The sequence below is a fragment of the Solenopsis invicta genome, chromosome 13 (genome assembly GCF_016802725.1).
Source record: "Solenopsis invicta isolate M01_SB chromosome 13, UNIL_Sinv_3.0, whole genome shotgun sequence".
In the NCBI taxonomy this organism is placed as follows: Eukaryota; Metazoa; Arthropoda; class Insecta; order Hymenoptera; family Formicidae; genus Solenopsis; species Solenopsis invicta.
Window position 1 is genome coordinate 10,166,297 of NC_052676.1, and position 23,736 is coordinate 10,190,032.

Below are 23,736 nucleotides of genomic sequence, written 5' to 3' on the forward strand. Positions count from 1 at the left end.
TACTACAAACATTATGCTCGCAATAACACAATTTATTACATTTCTTATTTTTTATTACAAGTACTTGGATGGTATTCATCATTGTTGTGTATTTAAGGAAATCGCCATAAAGAAAACTCAGGAGGCGTAGAATAATTAAACAGCACTATATTTAGAAAATGTCCGACAACCGTTACAGCGAGTGTGTGTGTGTGTACGAAGGATCTCGAATCAATGCCGACTTCCGTCTTCTTCCTGTCGCGCACGCTCCTCGCGACATCTCCCCAATCCCCGCGATCGTCGCACGCGTGTCGCGAGCCTTAGGCGTGCGCGCTACTAGAAGTGTAGTTCTGAGAGCTTCCAATTCAGATCTCGCATCAACGCCTATATTACTCTGTGAGGAAACTGGCGCAGCATTTTGAGGCGCGTCCGGATGATTCTCCGTATTTGAAGATGAGGAATTGCTCGGGCATTCCGGTTCCCGAGACTCTTCAATGTCCCAGTAATAGTGATCGTTCTCCGTATAACTCGTTGGAGTATTTTCGCTTATTTTACGCATTTGATTAGCGTGTCTTTCCCAAGAGCGATCATCATCCAGACGAATTGAATAGTGTAGTTTTCCTTTTCTTGCCGATACTATGCCGAACTTCCATTTTACGCTCCCGGAATAATTACGACACGCAACTCTCTCCCCGCACGAGAATGTTTTCACATTTTCTGTAGTGTTATCATATAGTTTTGAGTTATTATGTACCGGTATCATTAAATCTAATCTAGTGAATATTTTTCGATTGAGAAACATCTCCGCAGGAGTTTTGTTAGTTATCGCATGTGACATTGACCTATACTGTAATAGTAATTTACTTAATGCAAAATTAACATTGTAGCATCGCAATTCATTCGCTTTAGCGCTTGTTTACATGTTTGGACAAAACGTTCTATCTGACCATTTGTTGCGGGATTGAAAGGTGAAGTACGTTTATGCTTAATACCATTCATGTGTAAAAATTGTTGAAATTCCGCAGAAGTGAAGCTTCTATCAGTTACTACCACTTGTGGTATCCCGTATGCAGCAAAGATTTCCCGGCATTTTGTAATTGTAGTTTTTGCTGTCATATCTCTTACAATATGTACTTCGGGCCATTTCGAGAATGCATCAATCATAAGCAAGAACATTTTTCTCAAGAATGGGCCTGCAAAATCAATATGTACGCGTTGCATTGGCGCTGATGGCGCTTCCCATAAATGTACTTCCACTTTCGGAGGATTGTTTTTGTGACTATTGCAGTTTGCGCAGTTACGTATTAATTTCTTTATATCATTGTCAATGGCTGGCCACCAGCAATGGCTTCGAGCCAAATTTTTCATTTTGACAATCCCGAAGTGTCCTGAATGCAATTCTTTTAATATTTCCGCTCGTAGTACTTTTGGAACATAAACGCGTTAACCTCGCATAATTACATTATTCACTAGACTGAATTCATTTTGCTCAATATTAAAACGCTTTGTTTTATGTATGATTTTACCAGTCTGTAATGCTTCTAGTAATTCGCTTACGTCTTTGTCTTTTTGGGTTTCATAAGCAAGTTTACTAGCAGTTACCGGTAAGGTTTCAATTATTTCTAATTGATAAGCATCTACCACGTCTACTATGGTTTGTGGCGCATCCACAGGGAGTCTGGATAAACAATCCTCATTAGCATGTTTCTCAGATTTCCTATACTCGATTTTATAATTAAATCCTTGTAGAAATATAGCATAATGCTGCATGCGCATTGCTGAGTATATAGGCAAACTCTGAGAGGGAGAGAAGATTTGTACCAACGGTCTATGATCCGTTATTAGCGTGAAGTTATTTCCGTATAGAAATTGAACGAATTCTTTTACACCAAAAATGATTGCAAAAGCCTCTTTGTCTATCTGCGAGTACTTTGACTGAACACTTGAAAATGTTTGTGAAGCAAATTGAATGACCCTTTCGGATCCGTCAGGATATCGGTGCGACAGCACCGCTCCGACTCCGTACGAACTTGCATCGGTCGCTAATACCAAAGGTAATTTTGGGTTAAAATGAACCAGAACTTGATTGCTAATAAAAGCCGCTTTAGCCTTATTAAAAGCAGTCTCACAATCACGAGACCATACGAAGGGTACTTCTTTTTGCAGCAGCTTGTTTAATGGATGTAAAATAGAACTTAGATTCTGAATAAATCTACCGTAGTAGTTGATCATGCCTGTAAAAGCTCTGATTTCCGACACGTTTTTAGGCCGTGGCATTTTCTGTATAGCTTCTATTTTTCGATTATCTTTATGTATGCCAACTCTGTCAACCACGTATCCGCAATAATCGATTTTATCTAAAAACTTGGACTTATTTAGATTTATACGAACATTGAATTTATGTAGTCTACTTAGTAATTCCTCGAGTCGTGTTAAATGTTCTGTATCTGTACTACCTGTAATAACGATATCATCAAAAAAAATCGCAACACCCGGTATTCCTTGCAAAATTTTTTCGATTTCGCGTTGCCATATAGTAGGCCCCGGGGCAATTCCGTACATCATACGATTTACTTTATAGAGTCCCTTGCATGTATTGATAGTTAGCAACTCCCGATCCTCGGGTGCTATCTCTAACTGTAGGTAAGCTTGTTTTAGGTCAATTTTGGAAAACTTTTCTCCGTTTGCAAGCTTCAAGAACAACTCGTCTACTGTAGGAAAAGGGTACTCGTCGACAATCAAATGCGGGTTGAGCGTGGCTTTATAATCGCCGCAAATACGTATTCTTCCGTCCTTCTTTAAAATTGGAACGATGGGTGTAGCCCATTTTCACGACTCTACTTTTTCAATAACGCTGGCTTTTTCTAGTATATCAAGCTCCTTATTAACTAACAATTGTAATTTAAAAGGCACCGATCGCATGAAAACCGGAGACGTATCTTTTTTTAATTTTAAATGTACTTGCGTATTTTTAATTGAAGCGAATTCTAGAGAACGAATGTTCCGATATCTATCTAATATTTCTTGTAATTTTCTTTGTGAACCTATTGTTACATTATTTACCCGTGCATTACAGATTAATAAATCATAAACATTGAGTTGCCTAATCCACTCTCGCTCTAACAGGGGAATTCTAACTCCGTTAATTAAGTAAATGTTTAAATTTTTCACTGTAGAATTGTACTTAATGCGAACTGTAATATAACCCTTACATCTAAGTGCTGGGCCGCAAAACGAAATTAATTTCAAGTCTGTATGATTAATGGTCGCTGTTAGGAAAAGTTTGATCGCTTCAGACTCACTCATGACTGTAGCCGCCGCTCCACTATCCAACTCGAACTTGATTTTCTTTCCTTCAATTTCCAAAGACAACAGGAATTTGTCACGGTAGTTTACATGCTCTAAACTGAGCATTTCTTCCAAATTATTAGTGGAGGACGTAGCTCTGAAGCAGACCGCACGCAAGTGCCCCAGTTTCCCACAGTTGTGGCAACGTACACTTCTATCAATATTAAATTTATTTGCCAAATGACCTTTACCGCACCTGTAACATTTTATGTTAGAATTTTTGTACTGGTTAGAAAACTTATTATTATTATTACGCCTGTAATTATCGTCTTTCGTGGCCATCTGCATCGGCCTTTTATCACCTGCATTTTTCCTCGGAGGTTTCTTGCCTGCCTTGAGGTAGTCCACGCTGGCAGCCTCTGTATTAGTGTCCTTCATCTGCGCGGAGCTCTTGTCAGAGAGTTCCATTGTAACTGCGACTCTAACAGCTTCCTCGAAGTCCAAATCACTCTTCTCCAGCAATCGATTTTGAGCCTTTTTATTTCGCAGCCCGAAAACCAGTTGGTGCCGCAAAGCGGTGTTGAGGTAATTGCCAAACTTGCAATGTATGCTGAGTTTCCTTAATGCAGCAACGTATTGTTGTACGGACTCACCCTCCTGTTGTTTCCGCTGATGAAGTGAATAATTCTCAGCAATCTCCAGCGGTGCCGGCGCGTAATAATCTTGTAATATTTGAACTAAGTCGTTGTATTGGCCAGTAAAATGATCGACCGGATCCAGTAGATCACTCAGCATATCAAAAGCCGTAGGCCCCACGTAATGTAACAAGTACGAGACCCGAGCCTGTTCCTTGATTCCAAAAATCAGAAAGGCTCTTTGAAGACGCTATAGCCTCTTCATCTCCTCCATGTAGTATTCGCCGGGTCAAAAGCTTCGATGGCAAGAGATCCTGATATTGTCGGTTGCGCCATGATCATTGTATCACGAATCGTACCACGAGCCTTTGTATTCTCAGCACGTGGCAATCACGCACAGGTTAGCCGGCTTCGCCGCGGAGAGAATATATCTTTACTAGAACGAATTCCGAATTATGGCGATCCCATCCTTGTCGCCAATTGTTGTGTATTTAAGGAAATCGCCATAAAGAAAACTCAGGAGGCGTAGAATAATTAAACAACACTATTTAGAAAATGTCCGACAATCGTTACAGCGAGTGTGTGTATATGTACGAAGAATCTCGAATCAATGCCGACTTCCGTCTTCTTCCTGTCGCGCACGCTCCTCGCGACATCTCCCCAAACCTGCTCGATCCGCGATCGTCGCACGCGTGTCGCGAGCCTATTCGCGGAGCCTTAGGCGTGCGCGCTACTAGAAGTGTAGTTTTTGAGCGCGTACATTAAACTGATGTACACACATACATAACAATCATAAAAACAATTAAAGCATAAGAATGTGCGCCAATGAGAGCATTGAATAAATGCTGATTCAAAATCTCTTCAAAATCAAAACATGAATTATTTCTCCAAATAGTTTCCTAAATTTTTAATAAATTTTTAAACGAATTTAATTATTTCTTTTATTTTAGGTAATAAACAATGTTAATAATTAATTATTAATAAGTAAAATAATTGACGTTTAGAATAAAAAATAATTTAAATAAAAAAAAAAGGACAGTGCCGAGGCTCGAACGCATGATCTTTGGACTGTGAGGCCAGTGCGTTCGTTGCGCGGCTAACAAAATGCTACAATTGAACCCTTAAATTTAAGGGAGGGTAGATAACGTGCTCGCCTAATTTCAACCCTCACATTCTCGAAAACAGATGCGTATCTACAGCTAATGTTGGAGGCGTAATCTTATATTTTCCTAATCTACCACCACACCAAATCTCATTAAAAAACTCGGTTGGCAGTTGGGGTATTCTCCTTTTAAGATCCAGCTATAACCGAATAGGCCTTGTTATTTAAATTATATATAAACAAGATTAGTTGATGCAAAGAAGTAAGCACAAGAAGATTTCAGTGAAAATAATATGATATACAGTTATAATTTTGCATCAAATATTAATTGTATAATACGCATGTCGTGATAACTAATTACAATTTTTATAGGTTTATATAAAACAGAACTAAAATATTGAATGTATATATGTTGCAGTTGTCTAAACGACAGTAACGACCCGCGCCGGTAACGACCTGCGCTTGCGCACGTGCTTACACCACCGCGTTAGGAACTCCCGCCGCGCCCCGCGACTCCCCGACCGTACGGGCGTACAGCCCGCATAGCTCACCGCGTAGTTTAGCCTACATCTGTAAATAAATAGTTAAGTTCTTTCGTCTAAATGTAAACCGCGTGAATAAGCCTTAGTTTTCGGAAGTCATTCCGCCACAATCCGATACCGGCGATTGGCTGGACACCGACAAGCTCTCTTTATTTTTGATATCTCTCTATTTCGTTATCTCTTTTATTTTCTCCCATGTTCATTTTGTCAACTCTTTTGCAATTGTTATTTTTAATAAATCATTCTCTATCTTTTACTACGTAAAACATTGAGTATAATCATTACGGACACCTGACCAACCGACGAGCCTTATCCGGTCCCGAAGTTCCCGCACCGCACCGAACCGACCGAAACCGCGTACCGTTACATGGTTTCGTATTTATATATATATATATATATATATATATATATATTGTAACGTGGCAGCTTTATCCGCCTCGCCACTTTGTCCTCTGCCTAAGCGTGGCGCGAGGAGGCCCGTATGACCGGGTCGGGCACTCAGCGAGAGAGCAAAATCTCCAGCGGGACTGCGTAGCGTATTATTTTGGTTACTTATTCGCGGCTTATTTCATGTAACCGCGGGCACCTCGACAAACGTCGCCTAAGGACTGGCAGCGGCGAGGGAGACAGACAGCGGCAGGAAAAGGAGAAGGCGATCGTCCAGGGCCGGCGCACCGGAGACCGCCGACGGAGAGAAGGACGAGACAAGACGTGGCGACAGATAAACGCCACGCAAAAGAGGCTTGCAAGTGGCACAGCTGATGGACAGCCTAGGGCGGACGGACGGCCAGGACGAGGACCGTCGAATGCCGGCTGTCTATCGAGGAGGTAACGGCAAAGAATCGTCGCCGGAAAATTCGGCTGCTGTCGTCCGCGGGGACGACGAGAGCAACAAGGACGTCGGATGCCGACGGGGACCGCACGACACCTGCGGAGACCCGACTCTGCGCTGCCGTGACGTCACGGCTAGATAAGGGCGGCCGCTGATAGGCCGCGCCGCTAGGCGTAAGGATATCGCGCACCCTGTGGGAGGGGTAGCGCTCATCGATCGCGCATCGAGCGCGATCCTCTCGGCTTTTACATGCGACCCGTGCGTGTGCCGGAAAGCGAACAGGCTATCGGTTGGCTATCGGCGTGTCCGTTATCGAAGAGAGTGCCCGGCCTTGACGAGCTTCGTCGGAGAGTGTGGAGGATCCACGAGGACCCTAGGGACCCGGAAGAGGGCTGTGCTGGAGTCGAGATGACCCGTTTAACCGCTGTGTAAAGCCACGAGCTGCCGGTGTCGACTGGCTCGCGCTCTGAAGTGGAGACATTAGGTTGGTGTGCGAGTGCGTCCGCCGCGTGGCGATTGAACGCACCTTGCTTTTTGGTGTTTGGCTGGCTCTCCACCTCAAGCCCGAGACCTCGTCGAAGCACCCAGCTGTCGGCTGCCGTATGTGTTTGAGCCGTCCCGCCGTAGAAGCTCGCGAACGACCGGCTTTCCGGGAAGCCGCAAAGCCCTCGCGCACGTGCGCGAGTCGTGTTACGGCGGTGATCATACGGCCGCCCAAGCTATCGGTGAATTGGTGTATCGCACGTGTTCTATTAATTTTGTAGTGCGGTTCCGGCGACTGCGTTGTCGCCGGCGCGACTCTTTTTGCAGAGCGTACTTTGTCTCGGAATTACTTGATTCGTCTTAGCGAAGGCTCGGCGTTCGCGTACTTGCCGCGCCGTTAAGAGCGCGCGTGATTGGCTGCCGCGCTTCGCGCGGAACCAGTCGTCGTGATCGGCGCGTGTAGCATAATTATGGTATGAGTTGAGATAATTCCCGCGTCCGGCTTATTAATTTCTTTTGTCAACTCCTTATCTCTTTGTCGTTCTTTCTTACGTTAACCGCTTCTTTTTTTCTTATTTTTTTGTATGCCGTCTCTATTATGCACTGCAATATATGCGATCTCTATCTGTTACATCGGCTTGGCTTCACTTAATTTCTCGCCTACCCGTCTCCTCCTGTAAGAGAGCCGCTTCGTCCCTGTTTTCACTACCCCGCCCCTCTACCCGTTAGAGGAGTTAGCTGGCCGCATGCGAGCGACGATTTTGCGCTTTGGCCTGACGAATTATCGCGTGGGGTAACTCCGCGTTTGGCGTTAGAGAATGTACCTGGCGACGCGACCGGTATAATCGCGTCTGGCGCCCAATTTTGCGACTCGGTGTGAACATTCGGTGTTTCTCGGTTCGTTCGTCGCTCCCGCGCAGGTTTGGCGAGTGCCTCCTTTGTTTGATCGCATATTTCGCCGTTGCTCTCCGGCGTCAGGAAAATACGTCAGGAATATATATATATATATATATATATATATATATATATATATATATAAGACAACTATTTGTACGGGGTAGAATTAAACCAAAGTGTGTTTCTCTGTAAACAAAGTGAGAAATTTTATTCGCTCCTTAACGATTGTTATTTACACTATTTACAATCTTACCTGTAAACAAAGAAACGACAATTAAGGTTTACAATTACCGCTTCTCTATTCACACTACTTTGTTCTTAACTTTATTCTTAACTTAGTTTCTCTGTAAATTGCACGTGTGCTTTATTACGTAATGACTATCTGTCTCTCTCCAACTGTGTGTCCGTGTCTATCTACAATCCTCCTGGTGATCGTACCTGTCGCTCCATCCAACGGTAATCAATCAGAAGCCGCGCGGAGCACGAGAATCGCGGCTGATTCGAATTGAAGAAAGTATACTTTCTTTACATCTTCCCCCCCCAGGGTAAGACTTGTCGGGGTACTTTTGTGGTGGATATGTTATTTATTCTTCTTCTGTGTCTTCTTTTTCTGTTGGTATTAGTTTTGATATATGGAATAAACTTGTTTCTGATTTCTTCTTATTAGTTTTGATTTGGTATAGGGAGTTTGATATTTTTTTTATTATTTCGAATGGTCCAATTCTCAGATGGTCTAGTTTTTTCCTGTTTAGTTTGTTTCCGTTTTCTATGTATACCATGTCTCCTGCATTGTACTCCTGATGTTTTCTATTTTTGTCATACAGTTTTTTATTATAGTTGTGTGATTGTATTGATCTTTCCAAAGCTAATTTTCTATCCCTGGTCCAATCATCTTTGCTTCTCTTTCTTTTTAGTTCTTCTGGTATGACACTTGTGTCCGTGCCATTTAATAAGTACTCTGGTGCAAAACCAGTGACTGAGTGTTCTATCTTGTTATATCTATCTATACATTCTCTAGCAACCGTTGTCCAAGCTTTTTTTTCTTCTTTTTCATTTATTTTACATCTTATTTTATTAACTAGAGTCTGATTTAGTCTCTCGTTAAGACCATTCGAGAACGGCGCATTAACTGCTGTAAATATTAGTTTAACGTTCTTTTTTTTTTAGAATTTCTTTAAATTTTGTTGAGTTTATTCCCGGATATTGATCCGTTAGAATCATCCCAATTTTATCTGTTTCTAACACGTTTTTGACTAATTTGATGAAATCTGTGGCGTTTTATGTCTTTGAGGTTAGAATAAATGCGTATCTCGTGTAATGGTCGACCAATAAGTGGAGGTATTTTTTTGTTGATCTTCGTCCTCCAAATCCTCCGATGGTGTCTATAGACATTATTTCATACGGTTCAGTCGCTGGTCCCAAGTGAGACATTAATCCATATTTGCTTTGGCCTCTTGTTTTATTTTTTATACATATGTCGCAATTCTTACATATTTTTTTTATATTTTCTGTCAGATTCTTTGATGTATAGTAGGGACATATCCTGTTCATAGTTTGTCTAGTGCCTGTATGGCACCATTCCTTGTGTATGTCTTTTATCAATTTGATGCTCAATTCTTCTGACAAGATTATTTTCTCTTTATTTTTTACTTTCTTATAAAATATTCCATTCTTTTTTATTAGTTTTGGTTTCATTTTTCGTATTATTTCATTTTTTTCTTGGTCCGTTCTTATTTCGTCTATTTGTGTCATATTTACTATTGTTAGAGCCTCTTCAGTGTTTTCCGTCGGTTCTAGTACCGGATTTCGACTTAAGCAGTCCGCTTCAGCGTTATCTTTACCCGGTATATATTTTATTTTGAAATTGTATTGTGACAGGTAATACGTTAACTCACCTAATTCTTCGTCCGTTCTCGCTTTTATGTTCAGGTTTTCAAGCGGTTTGTGATCTGAGTATACTTCAAACGTTCTTCCAATTAACCAATGTTGCCAGTATTTCACTGCTTCTTTGATTGCCAGGCACTCCAGATATATTGCTTTTTTCCTTTTTTGAGCCTCATTCAATTTCTTCGAGAAATATGCTACTGGTTTTTCTCGTCCATCTATTTGTACTTGCTTTAGTATTGCTCCAATTCCTTCTAGCGATGCATCTGTGTAAATTTTTATTGGCAAATCCTTATCGAATATTTCTAGAACTGGTTGAGCACATAATAATTTCTTTACTTCTGTAAAAGATTTCTCACATTCTTCTGACCATATAAATTCTATATCTTTTTTTAATAATCTATGTAATGGGTTTAACGTTATTGAGCTATTTGGTATGTATTCATGGTAGAAATTGATCTTTCCCAAAAATTGTCTAATATTTTTTTGAGTTTTCGGAGTTGGAAAATTCTGGATTGAAATTAGATTATCCTTTATTGGTCTTACTGTGTTATCTTCTATGACGTGTCCTAGGTATTTTATTGAATTCGCAGCGAATGAACATTTTTTGAATTTCAGTCTAAATCCTTCTCTTATAATTGCTTCTAATACCCGCTCTATATGTCTGATGTGTTCTTCAAAATTTGTTGAGTAAATTAATATGTCGTCGATATAATTTATTGTAAATTCTGTTAATTTATGTTTCCGTAATATGTTGCTCAGGATTCTTTGAAATATTGCCGGTGACGTTTTAAGACCAAATGGTAAACACGTCCATTGATAGTGTCCTTCTTGCGTTACAAAACCAGTCTTTTTTTTGTCTTCGATTCGGAGTGGGATTGACCAAAATGCGGAGTTTATATCCAGTGTTGTGAAATATTTACAGTTTCTGGTTTTAATTATTAGGTCGTCTATAAGTGGAAATAGTTGAGCTTGTGGTACTATATTCTTGTTTAGGTCTCTGAAATCAATGCACAGGCGATTTTTTTTTTCTTCATCTCTTTTATATGCAAGTGTCACTGGTGCCGCAAATGGACTGTAGGATTCTTCAATTAGATTCTTTTCTAATAGCTTTGCCACTTGTGTTTCTATTTCCTTTTTATCTTCTATTGAACACCTGTATGGTCTTTTGCTGCAATATTTGTCTACTATCAATTCAATTCTTGCCTCATAATCCTTTACTGTGCCGATATCGTATTTGTCTTTCGCAAATACAGTTTTGTATTTTTCTATTAGTTTTTCTATCTTAATTTTCTTTATATTATCTAGATGTTCTAGCTTTATCTGAAATTCATCTGTCTCTATGTGTTCATTGAAGTTTATTGAACACTGTTTAGTTTTATTATCTTTATTATCTATTTTAGTCTTCTGCTTTTTTGTATCTACTATCGTTTTTTTTTGTGATATCTGTAGATTTTCATCTTGAATTAATTTGAATTTTTTTATCATATCCAATCCTATGATAAAATCTTCAAAATCATCCCTCTCTGTAATGAATACATCAATGTATTCTTCTATGTCGAAGATTTTTATTTTTATAGTTACTAAACCTTTTGTATGTGTCACACCATTGACTGTTTTTAAAAATATTTTATTTACATCTTCTGTCTTTTTCTCTATTTTAATTAATTTTGGATTTATTAAGGAAACTTGGGAACCTGGATCATATGTTCCTTTTATCTCTAACCTATCTTCTAATAATATTTTTATTTTAATCAATGGTGTGATTATTCGTTTTTTGCTTCTGTGTTTAGATTTACTTCTATGGCTGAGTTGCTGCCTATTACTCTACCTTCATTTCTTTCTTTCCTTTTAAACCAGCATGAGTCTTCCGGGTGATATCTAATGCCTTTATTTAGGCTTTCGCAGTTCTTGCATGGCTGTTTTCCTTCAAATTTCTTCTTGTTGTCGTATTTATCTTCTTTCTTTTTCGTAAAATTATTTTTATTCCCTAAATTTTCACATTTTCTGATTTCGTGCAATAATTCGGTCGAGTTCTTACAATTTTCTTTGTCGATCTTATTCCTAACAAACTCAGGTAAACCTGCTGCTATGAGCAATACTAGGGTTTTTGAACTGATGTCCTTGTCCATATCTAGTAGCAGCTTTTCTTTCCTCATAGCATATTCACTCAATGTGTGTGAACCTTCTTTATACCTATAATATATAGCATATATTCCTGTAGTCCATCCTTTGTCTGCAAATGATTCTAAAAATCTTTCTTTCCATTCAGACCATCCAGCTTCCACTGTCAATATTGTGAGGGTCGCTGAGTGCCAATCTGAACATGGCTTGTCCAGGAATAGTCTTAATATTTCGATTTTTGTATTATCTTCATTGATTTCAAACCTTCTACATTCTTTCTCAAATGTCTCCAGCCATTGTTTTGCATTTGAGTGTTTAGATGTAAATTTCTCAATCATGAATTTTTCTGCTATGTGTTTTAGATTAAGTTGACTTTCTTTCTTCTGAGTGGATTCTACTATATCTGTTTTTATTATTTGTTCTAAATATAAGTCGTTAAACATTATATTACCCTCTTCATCAAAGTATGTCTGCTCCATTTCTTTTGTTAGTGTAATCCACACTGTTCTGTCTTGACCTCTTTGAGTAAAACTTTTTTTTACTCTTTTGTAAACATCTGTCTTCATCAGATCTTCATGTTCGCTTACAAACCTCATTTCTTGTGGCAACACATATTCTTTGTCATCCTCTGTTCTAATTGAGGTTATGGCGATAATACTTGTCTTCTTGTCCCTCGGCGATGCCACATATTGAAGTGCGAACTGTAATCTTCTCGGCATTATAAACAAAAATTGTCGTTTTATAAGACAACTATTTGTACGGGGTAGAATTAAACCAAAGTGTGTTTCTCTGTAAACAAAGTGAGAAATTTTATTCGCTACTTAACGATTGTTATTTACACTATTTACAATCTTACCTGTAAACAAAGAAACGACAATTAAGGTTTACAATTACCGCTTCTCTATTCACACTACTTTGTTCTTAACTTTATTCTTAACTTAGTTTCTCTGTAAATTGCACGTGTGCTTTATTACGTAATGACTATCTGTCTCTCTCCAACTGTGTGTCCGTGTCTATCTACAATCCTCCTGGTGATCGTACCTGTCGCTCCATCCAACGGTAATCAATCAGAAGTCGCGCGGAGCACGAGAAGCGCGGCTGATTCGAATTGAAGAAAGTATACTTTCTTTACATATATATATATATATATATATATATATATATATATATATATATATATGTATATATATATTTATTATTATTATTATTATTATTTATTTATTTATTTTATTTTTTTTATATGTAAATATATACATTTATGTATATATATATATTTTTTTTCTTTTTTATAAATACGTTAAACGACGAAAAATAATACGTGAAATAATAAGGCGGTTGAATTGAGACAATTGAAGCTGTAGGATTGTATGTGTATCTATGCATATATCTGTGGGATTTATCCTTATATACATTTAAATATACATATGATTTTTAATAGTGTGGCAGGTTTTGCAAATCGACAGCGATAACTATTGCAATGGGATTTTTAATTATTTAATAATAATTATAACCATAGAGGCTCAAAATACTTACATAGTTACTACTTGTTAAAATTTACTATAAGAAAAGAGGCGCAATAGTTATCGGTGTGATTTCAGAGCTAAATTATAAATTACAGTTTATAATCATAGTGGTGGGGTGTTCTATTGCATAATTATTAATTGTTATGAGTATTAAAGCAATAGAGAAAAATATTTCTTAAATTTTATCATGATTAAATTATGAAAAATAAAACTATTATTATTTTTGATTCTATTTTAAACGTTGATTTAAGTATTAATTTAATTTTTAAGAGATTTTTTTTTTTTCTCTCAATATTCGCAATTATTTTACAAAATTAAATTTTGTTATTTTATGTGGTGTGAGCTGTAGTTCTTGCAAGACTGCACATGAAACTTTGTTGTTGTTCTTTAGCGGGGAGATGATTTTCTTCCTTTAAGGCAGTCGTCAATTTTTCGATCTAATTGGTCCAATGACTCGGAAGCTCTTGTTATTTTTTCGTACAAAGAAAGGCTGAGTTGCCTAGCTCTGATAGTGATTTGCTGAGCTTTTGGTCTACCACATTGTATGCAATTACAAGTTTGGATATATTGATGTGCCGAACTAAATGGTTGGCTTAGATTTTCAACTTCAATATTAGAAGTTGATGAAGCTTTTGACAATTTTGAGTGTGAGCCTTTTGACTTAATGCATTGCCATATAATGAGGCAAGCTATTGCTCCAATGATTAGAGCAAGCCCCTTTAGAATGAGGACTACGATTCTCCGAAGAGAATAGTATTGCTGCGCGAAATTATTGCCCGCAGCAGTACTTGAAGCAATTGCAGGGGTAGATTTTCCCCATTAATGCTTACTAGTGTCCAGTATGAGTGGTGTGGCCATCCGGACGAGGTTGGTACTGCGCCCAGAAATTTTTGAGCTTGAATATAGCAGCTGTTTCTGGACTGCACGCAATCTCAACTTCAGTTGCAGAGATTGTGCAAGTTTTAGGTGTCAGGTTCATAGGCTCATTGCCAACTAGGATTGGTAGTTCAAGAAAGCAATTCTCAGTGGCCTTTTGTTGGCTACTGACACTGGAGTACATTGATAAATTTCAGCAGCTTCTCCTCGGATGTGAGCAGAATATCTTGGTCCACCGGTAAGAGTGTAAGCGAATTGGTCTGCGTCCATGTGTGCAGTTTGCATGGCAGCTTGCAATTTGGATCTTTTGTTTACACATTTATTTAATAATAATTCCGAATATATTGCCTTAATACTGGATTTAATATAATTAGCGGTAAAAAAACGCGGAGATATTTATAATTTATTATTGTATATAATTGATTCGGAGGAGATAATTTCTTCAAATAACTTTCATCGGTTTTTAGTTCTTTAACAATCAAATAAGGATGCTCTGTAACAGAGTTGCATTACATGCGTTGTGTTGTGCACTAATGAATGTGATAAGGTTATTACTTTCAATAGGTAGTGAATAAGCATAAGTGGGGTGTTTAAGTGACTCAATTTTATTTCCTATGCCACGATATTTTACGGCATGTGCTGCAGTGTGACATCCTTTATGAAAAAGTGGTGACCAATAATTATAATAACCATCTTCATCGATGCAATGCAATTCTGTGTATCTACAAGTGCCACTAGGTAAGATTATTTTGTCTTTCAATGTATTTACTTTTATATAGAACTGTTTAAACGTTATATGCAAATAATATTTAATAGAAAAGTTTGTATTTTTTTCAGGTATCTGTGACAATGGATTACTAATATTGCTAATGGGTAGTAATTTACTATTGGTAAGATCTATTTTAAATTTTTGAAAGTTATGTTATAAAGTTTAAACTCTCCATAATTATGCATGTGTACGCACTCAGTTCGAATAAGATCGGCGTGTTTTAATGGGATAATTAGATTGTAAATTTCCATTATCATAGATAGTTTAAAAGGCGATTCCGTTTTTTCTTTGTTCCTTTTACTGGCCTTTGAGCAAGCTCTTTGTATGGAAGTTCATTTTCAGATTCGGCATTGTTTGAAAAAAAAGTATTAAGAGCATGCCAAATTTTATAAGTTTGAGATTCAAAACGGGGTTTCTTTTGTATAGGCATTACCGAATAAAATATCGGTTTAGAAATAACAGGATTTCTGGATAATACATCCGCGTTATTATTTTGCGTTCCTTTTTTGTAAACAATATCGTAATTGTATTCCTCTAATTTTAAACGCCAACGTGCGAGTCTAGATGTAGGATCGTTAACACGATGTAGCCAAGTTAACGGTTGATGATCTGTTACTAAGGTAAACTTTATATCATAGAGATACGGACAGAAATGATTAATCTGGTGAGTTATCTCTTTTTTATGTGTAGAGGGGAGTTGATATTGTTTAGTTTGCACTGTTATATTGTTATTATTTAATATTTTATGAAATAGTACATGAAGTTCATCGAGATAGTTATTAGAAATATAAAATATATCTATGGTGACAATATTTTCTTGCTCAAGAGAAGTTAAGTATTCTAATCTTAATGATTGCAAAATAATTGATACTCTATCTGAATTTATTTTAAAATTATTTATTTCAAAATCCTCGGTTTTTTTATTGGGCTTAACCTCGTAATTTCCGGCAATGGTAAAAGCCGGAATTTATTTTCCTTATTGAATTTATTTTCCTTATTTTTAATGATAGCAATTTTGTTAGTATTTATAGTTGAATTACATGATTTTGTGTTGAATGAATCGTTTTATCTTTTGTGAGTGCGTATGACTCTAAGGAGAGAACTGGAGCATTCTGTGATGCCAGCATAGAAGTAATTGTGAGATTGCCGCTTAGGCTAAAATTTTGTGAAGATCTCATGAGGGCAGTCGCGTTTTCTTCTTGTTGAAAGAGACCCGTTGGATGGACTCGCATGCTTTTTGCTTTGGAGATTAGAATTATTAGTAATTGAGCATACAAAAGATGCTTTAGAGTGTGTAGAGAGATTAGTGAGAGAAAACAATTCATTATTAGTATTAGTAACATTAGAATTATTATTTTGCTTAGGATTGCTATCATTGTTACCATCATTGGTTGTAATATTAATAGGAGTTGTAATTGTTTTATTAATAGAAGTTTCTAAAGTAGTAGTATAAGAATTTAATAAGGTATAATAAGAAATTTTATTTTCAGAAGTTACTTCGAATTGTGAAGCACTTTCCAGCTTTGGAGAGTTAAATGGATTATTTGCTATATGAGTGACTTCCTTGAGTCATAAAGTAAGTATAAGAACTTCGACTTCGTGGTCGAGTGTATTTATTATTCTGATATATGCTTTATTATTTATGCAGGTGATGAGTGAATCTCCGGCGTATACTCCATCACAAAATCGGAGTCAGAGAATATACCCAGTTTTGATTTCTGGATTTGATACTAAAATTACAAATCCAGTGTAAGTACGTGGAGGTACTTTGATTGTATCGTGTTTTTTAAATGGGAAGTAATAGTTACCCCATGTGACAATTTTTTGTGCGTAATTAATACAGGCATGGTGCTCTTGAAAGAATAAGTTACCTAAAATGCCTTATTGAGTTATAGGAAAATTGTCAGAAACTAAGTGAAATTTTACTGGAATTTGTAAAATATTAGCTTTGATTGAACCTAAGGTATTAATGACATTTTCACCAATATCGGTTAATTGTAATATTTTATCTATTGACTAATGTATCGCCGTGAACGCATCCTTTCTTTATTATATTAGGATATGCTCCAGTATCTACTAAAAAAGCAATTGGTCCGTTAAATGAAGGAGACTCAAACACTATGAAGGGAATGTCTCCGTTTTTGATGACGTAAGTGGGTGGCCTTCCACCGCGAGTATAGGACTTGGGTTTCCTAGGCCTCGATGGCCAAGGCCTTTACTTCGTTTCCCGAAGTGCCGGTTTAGAGTGCCGTTTTATCATTGTTATTTTGACTGTAATTATTATTACTAGTATTTTTATTAATATGATATTGTCTTGTTCGACATTCGTGAATCAGGTGCCCGAAGCGTTTACAATATCCGCAAACTTTTTGTTCGGTGCTACCTTGTGTAGTAGAATTATTTGTATAATTTTTAGTTAATAACTAAGTTTGATTAGTTATAGGAGTAGAACGCGAATTTTGCGCTTGCTTATTTCTAGTTTCCTCTCTCTCCAATCTTTTACTTATTGTAATTACTTTTGCACAAGCATCCGCAAAATTATTATAACCTTCTGCTTTGAGTTCTATGCGATATTCTCTTGGCAATTCTTCATAAAACGATTCAAGGGTAAGAGCATTGACAGGGGCAATTTCTAGCTCTGTTAGTTGACGATCGAAAGTGATTTGATCTCCTTCGATTATTGCAGTCCGTATATCTTTAATACGTTCAATATAATCTAGAATGTGTTCCGCGGGTTTTTTATGAATTATACTTAATTGACCACGGTAAACATTTGCAGTTCTACCGAAACAAAAAGTGCGCTTTAAAGTGTCTAAAAATTTATCAACGGTAGTGTGAATTTCGTCCTCTACGGCTAAGTAAGCATGAACCGTTAATTTATTTTTTAATGATCGAACGAGATGCGCTTTATCAAAGAGAGGGACTGTTTCTTTTGCTTTTTTGTAGGCACGTGCAAATTGCCAAACGGGGATATTGTGACCGTCGTACTTAGGTACAAGTTCGAGCGCATCTCTAATATAAGATTTTGAATACGGTGCAACAGGAAAAGTATATGCGCTTGGTCCCGCTTTTGAAGCAGTAGGACAAGAGTTTCCTTGGGATTGAAAAAATGGAAGCACATTGAACGGCCCTGAAGATGCATCGGAAGGAGGTCTTTGATTAGCGAGAGCTGCAGTAAATATTTTCATCATATTTTCTATATTTTTAGTTTTTTGCGTAAGCTTCTTTTCCTTTTTCCTAATATCTCTTAACTTTTGTTTTAAATCAATGGGATTACTGTAATCTCCTTCGTCTTTGGAAGAAAAGACTTATTTTGGAAATTTACTAGTAATTTGTAACAAACCGCCTTCGCGCGATCCCTCCAACGGACCGGTCATCGTCCGCCAAACGCCGGCCAAACAACCGCCGAGCGTAGAACGAGGCGCTACGCGCCCACAAACAATTCCAAACGCGCCGACACGAGCAGCGAGGCGTCCGCGCGCCGAGATATCTTGCCGCGCACGCGCACCGGTTCAAACCGGCATGCGCTAACGACGTGCTTGCCCGCCTCCGTTTGCTCTCCGCACAACCGATCTCGAGCGGCGGGGACGCTGGCGCCGAAACGAACCGAACCGCCACCGAGCGTTCCCGACGTCTCGAGATTCAGATATAAAAGCGCCGGAGCAGCGAGATGCTGCACTTCTTCTCCGCCGACTTTTCGGACTGCTACTCCGCCGACTAGTCTCCGAAGAAGTCTCCCGAGATAGTCTTGGGGTCAAGTGTTTTGGCCTCTGGCAAGCGTACTTGTCCGACCGGCTTCCTAGTACCGATCCGATCCTACCGCAGCGGCTAAAGAAAAACGGAGTAAAGTGTCTTTACCTCCGTCGAGCGTACTCGACATCGCATCCCGCCTGCAAACAATAGCGCGTTGTACGACCAGCGCATTTAAAGGGACGCTCAGCCGAGCGCCGCCCCGCGCTCCGCTACCGCACCGGCGACTGCGAAAACCGCGCACGCGACCTCGCAAGGCCGGTAAACATCGGACTGCTCGTCGCGTCGAAAGAATGCCAGCGACGTCAACACGCACTTGTCGTACGAATAATGGCAACCGCGCCGACGACGATACGCGCACCGAATCCGGTGCACCCCTGTAACCGCGCCGTTCAATACCAGGATAATCGTCACCACAAGCGAAATGGCCGACAACGTATCAACGGTGACGCTTTCGAAGAGCGACTCTGTATATAATAGTAGTACATTGTATTTCGTCCTTTTTCTTCTCTACAATAAACTGTACATATTTTACACGTCAAATTGCAGCCTAATTCTCTCTTAACCCGGATCGTGCCCTGGAATTAACGACGAGCTACGTCCGTGCGCGATATCTAAACAAGAAATACAGGTTGTTACAAATTAATTAAGTGGAAATAATAGTGCTTGTTTTCGTTTTCGGTACGTTTTAGGGAAAAGAATATTTGTTAAAAGGAGAGAGGAGGGATAAATAGTGATTTATTTAATATTTATTTATTTTTATGCATATTTTATTCTTTATTTAATAGTAATAATAATAATATTCATTTTCAGAATACATTGGCATAAATTGCTGCTTCAGAACTCTACATACACCGTCAGATTAAATATACTCAGCGTGTATATTACCATCATGTGGTGTGTATTAATTAAAAGTAAAATAATCGTTATAGTTTTTAATCATAATAAGTTATATTTATTTTGATTTTTATGTCGTAAGAGAAGTAATGTATATCTTAATGTATATCTTATTTGATTAATAAAAATTATATATTAAAGTTCGTCTAATTTTTGAATTCATCGTCGCCACTATATTATTATCAATTTTTACTATTGTTAATTGTTACGTATTCTATCGTGTTGATACTAATTGTTGTTAGTATTTATGTATTCTAATGCATTTGTTTCTTTTCAATTAATTGTAGTAACAAATTCGTATTAATTATTTTGTATTAATTATTTCGTATCCCACCGCGCTGTCACAAATTTACGTTGCGTCCAAGCGTGGGTCGGACATTTTTGGGATTTAATTAAGTGTTATTTTATTTTATGATTTTTGTATTTTTGTATGGGCTGCTGTTATCAGTCCGGAATTTAGTCACAAACGATTTTAATGTTTTATTTATTTTGTATTTTAAATTATTATAATTATATTTTATTGGTTAATTGGTTTAGGAAGCATGACTAGGAGCGGTGGCGTGGGATTTAAATTGTTTTATAAGCATAATTAAGTGATAATACAATAATAGTAAGAAAGCCTTTATCGGTCGTAGCTAGATCTTATGGCTTTTTATTTTTATTTAAGTGATCTTATATACTTCTCCGAACTCAACCAGAATGTGTGCCGAATTAATTTTCGGTCATAACACAGCATGTCGAGTAAGAATTAGTAATATCACTATTTATATTAAATTAATTAATTTAATATAATACTTGATGCTGATTTGCATCTATATACCCATTCCCCCCTGAAAAAAACTGTAAGAAATTTATTGCAAAAAAATAACACCCCGCCCAGGGTCACTGTGCCCCAGTGGTCGAGGTGGTAAGACACCAGGACCGGAGATTCCAGAGGTGCCAGGTTCGTACCCTGGGTGGGGTGTTATTTTTCGCAATAAATTTCTTACAGTTTTTTCAGGGGAGAATGGGTATATAGATACAAATTAGCATCAAGTATTATATTAAATTAATTAATTTAATATAAATAGTGATATTACTAATTCTTACTTGACATGCTGTGTTATGACCGAAAATTAATTCGGCGCACATTCTGGTTGAGTTCGGAGAAGTATATAAGATCACATAAATAAAAATAAAAAGCACTAAGACCTAGCTACGACCGATGAAGGCTTTCTTACTATTATTGTGTTGTTACACTATCGGTCCAATAACATATTTGTAAGTGATGATAATTTTATAAATTTATTTAAATGAAAAGGTGTAAAGGAAGTAATTAGTTACAAAAGTTTGATAAAAAGGATGAAAACAACGTGAACGAATTGGTTTCATTATATAAAATATAAAAATATAATTAATAAAAAGATATAGTACAAAAGAATATAGTGATACTAATATTTACAAATAATTTAGTAATAAATTTTTAATTGAAGTCAATTATAGTGAACCCACAGGGAGTCTTTTAGATCCAAAATTTAGGATTAACGTTTGATATTGCTTTTAATGTTTTTTTTATATTTTTTCGTGTAGACGGCCGGGTTTGTAGGTTGGGTGGGTTTCCTCTCAGGAATGTAATTGGTAATGGGTTTGGCTGTCCTCCTTCTAAATTTTTGTATTTTCTTTTTTATGTCCCGTTTGTGAAGTGGAGGAGGAGGAGTAATGATAGAAGGCTCCGGCTCCGGCGATTCCTTCAATAAGAATGGAAGAACAGGAAGCAACTCGGACCAAAATTCCGTCAAATCAAACTCGCGGATTATATTTGACTCTTGGCGAAGTGCATGCAAGAAACGTCTGTGGCCTCCTGCTTTACCGCAATGGCACTTTTTGTCCATGTTGCTTTATAAAGAATTGCCATTTTGTCAATTAAAAAGAATTCCAATCAATGAAATAAAATCAAATAATTTCTTACCAGTTTCCGTTTATTATATGAGAGAGAGAGAGAGAGAGAGAGAGAGAGAGAGAGAGAGAGAGACAGAGAGAGAGAGACAGAGAGAGAAAGAGGATTGCTTTATGGAAGCGTTTACGCAGAAGTGCGACGTGTGGAACAGTAGGAGTAACCTTGAAAATTAATTTAATTATTTCAATTTTAAATTAAGTTTAGTTTTTTTTGTTGACTTTACGTTATTTTTAGTTTCGATTTAAAATTAAACGGTTTAAGTTTAATTCTAAATTTGAATCCCGGAGAATCAAAGAATAACTTAGGATATCGGTGGAAATTTTTTTAAGAAGGAAGAGAGGTTAGGAAATATGTGATGGAAAGGGAAAGAAATGCCAAAGAAGGCACAAACACAAGCGTGAAGCCAGGTCGTGCGCAATTCGAGAAAAACACACCTCTTGGGGTAAAGGAAAGAAGTGGACAATAAGTATCAGGAAGTGGTGCAAGCAAGTTACGCTGCGACCAACCTGAGGAAAGGAGAATGAGGAAGGAGAGAGAAGGAGTGTAGGTTACTCCCGTAAGGGTCTGGAGTCGTTTTGGAGCCTCCCGAGGCTTTGCAACGACTCCAGATACAGGAATTGGCATTCCTGCGATTCCCGAGCTCGCTAGAGGGTCTGCGGTCTCTTGTAGGCCGTAGATTCAGGGATTTCAGCGACCCTGGCGCCCGAGCTGGCATACCGTAATCCGTCACGTGCTGAAATTACGTGCGGGACGGACCGGTGGCCTGGGTCTCACCGCCTGGGCTGCGAGGAGTAAACCTCTATAAAAAATCCAAGGGTGGCGTCCGCGGCGCGGGGGGGCGTTTCGTGTAACAGCGGGACGGCGCCTCGTGTCGCGGGCGCCAGCTACTTTAGTTGGTCGGCAGAGTGCTGCCTGGGTGCGGGCGCCGGTCCGGGGTGGTCCGGGGCGGGTGCTTGCGCCCGTCTCTGGCCTCCTCGGGCCGTCTCCCCCGCCTTGGTGGATCCGTTTGCCCATGGCGCCTCGGGCCGATGGTCCCCGGACATCGGTCTGAGTAGGCTCCGGGGCGAGGGTGGGGTTCCCCTCGTTAAACAAGACCCCATCATGGACAAATACATGGGCAAACGAAAAAAGAAAGTACCGCCCAGGGGTGAACGGACACCCCAGTGCCGGCATGGGGGGGCTATTGTCCCGGGTCCCCCCCTGTCGTCATCGAACGACGGGCGGTCGAGCGGAGTGCCCGCAGGCTCCGCCGACCATAGTGCGACTGCGGACAAGGATGAACACGTGCCTGATCCTGCCTTGTGGAGTCGGGTGCGCCGGGCCAAAGATCAATTTGGCCCGTTGGATTGGAAGCGCCTGGATCGAATGCTGAGGCGCCGCGAGATTGACCCCAAATGGGCCCCGCAGAAGGACTGGCATGACGTGATGGCCATGCACGTCGACAAACTCTTGCTCGTGGGCGACTACGAGGAGAGTGAGTCGGATTCGGGGAAGTTCGTCACTTCCTCTTTGGATGAAGAGGACGGGGTGGAGCCGGCTCTACGAGTCGTGGCCCCCGTCTCGAAATCCGACGAGGGAGAGGGGACGTTATCGCTGCCCGCCGGGCGGCCTGGGGTAGAGCCGGCCGAAATGGCCGTGGCCCCCGTGCCTACCGCTGGGGAGCCCTCGACTCGGTCACTCGACGGAAGCCGCGAGGCGGAAGTCGGTGGACGGGGTCCTGTTTGCGGGGCGCGTCGATCGCGCTCCCTGTCTCCGGGCCGGTTGCTCGGCGGACGCCGCGAGGCGGATGCCGGTCAGCCTGGCGGAGGCGGGGGGCGACGTCGGTCGCGCTCGCGCTCGCCGATCCGCATCCGCGGTGGTGGCCGGGGGAGCGAGGGTGAGCCCAGCTCACCCGATGAGTCTCCTCCGGGCACCATCGTGGATGTGGACCGGCCTGGGGTGGTAGAGGTTTCGACCTCCAGGAGCGCGATGGAGACGGTCGCCCCTTCGCCTGAGCCTCCGGAGGAGGTAGTGGTCACACCGGATATTCCGGGCGTGCCCTCCGAATCCGGGACTCAGCGCGGGAGGAAGCGGGCGCGTAGCCGTCCCCGGCTCGATGGGAGCGGACCTTTTAGGTCTCCGTCTCCCCTCTCGGACGGGGCGGACATTGAGGACCGTCTCCACGGAGTGCCCATGGAGGGCTTTAGAGCGCGGCGACTCAGAGCCAACGTAATACGTGA

The 23,736-nt window shown here is 39.7% G+C and overlaps 1 protein-coding gene across 1 annotated transcript; it reads right to left on the reverse strand.

Moving 5' to 3' along the window:
• Positions 1-5,069: 5,069 nt before the first annotated feature.
• LOC113005071 (retrovirus-related Pol polyprotein from transposon 17.6) lies at positions 5,070-12,485 on the reverse strand. The gene is made up of 3 exons (XM_039456939.1): positions 11,684-12,485; positions 9,517-11,255; positions 5,070-5,204 (listed from the first exon to the last, which is right to left on the reverse strand). Exons 1-3 carry the CDS (start codon positions 12,483-12,485, stop codon positions 5,070-5,072), a joined length of 2,676 nt encoding a protein of 891 aa, XP_039312873.1.
• Between the last annotated feature and the right edge of the window lie 11,251 nt (positions 12,486-23,736).

What these genes read in the sequence shown, in the direction of transcription:
- LOC113005071 (XM_039456939.1), bottom strand. Translation starts at nt 12,485, where the DNA reads ATGCCGAGAAGATTACAGTTCGCACTTCAATATGTGGCATCGCCGAGG. An exon ending in TAAGATCGACAAAGAAAATT is followed by an intron (nt 11,256 to 11,683) that starts GTAAGAACTCGA and finishes TTTTAAAAACAG; the next exon opens with TCAATGGTGTGACACATACA. An exon ending in CTGAAGAGGCTCTAACAATA is followed by an intron (nt 5,205 to 9,516) that starts GTAAATATGACA and finishes ATTCGGTTATAG; the next exon opens with CTGGATCTTAAAAGGAGAAT.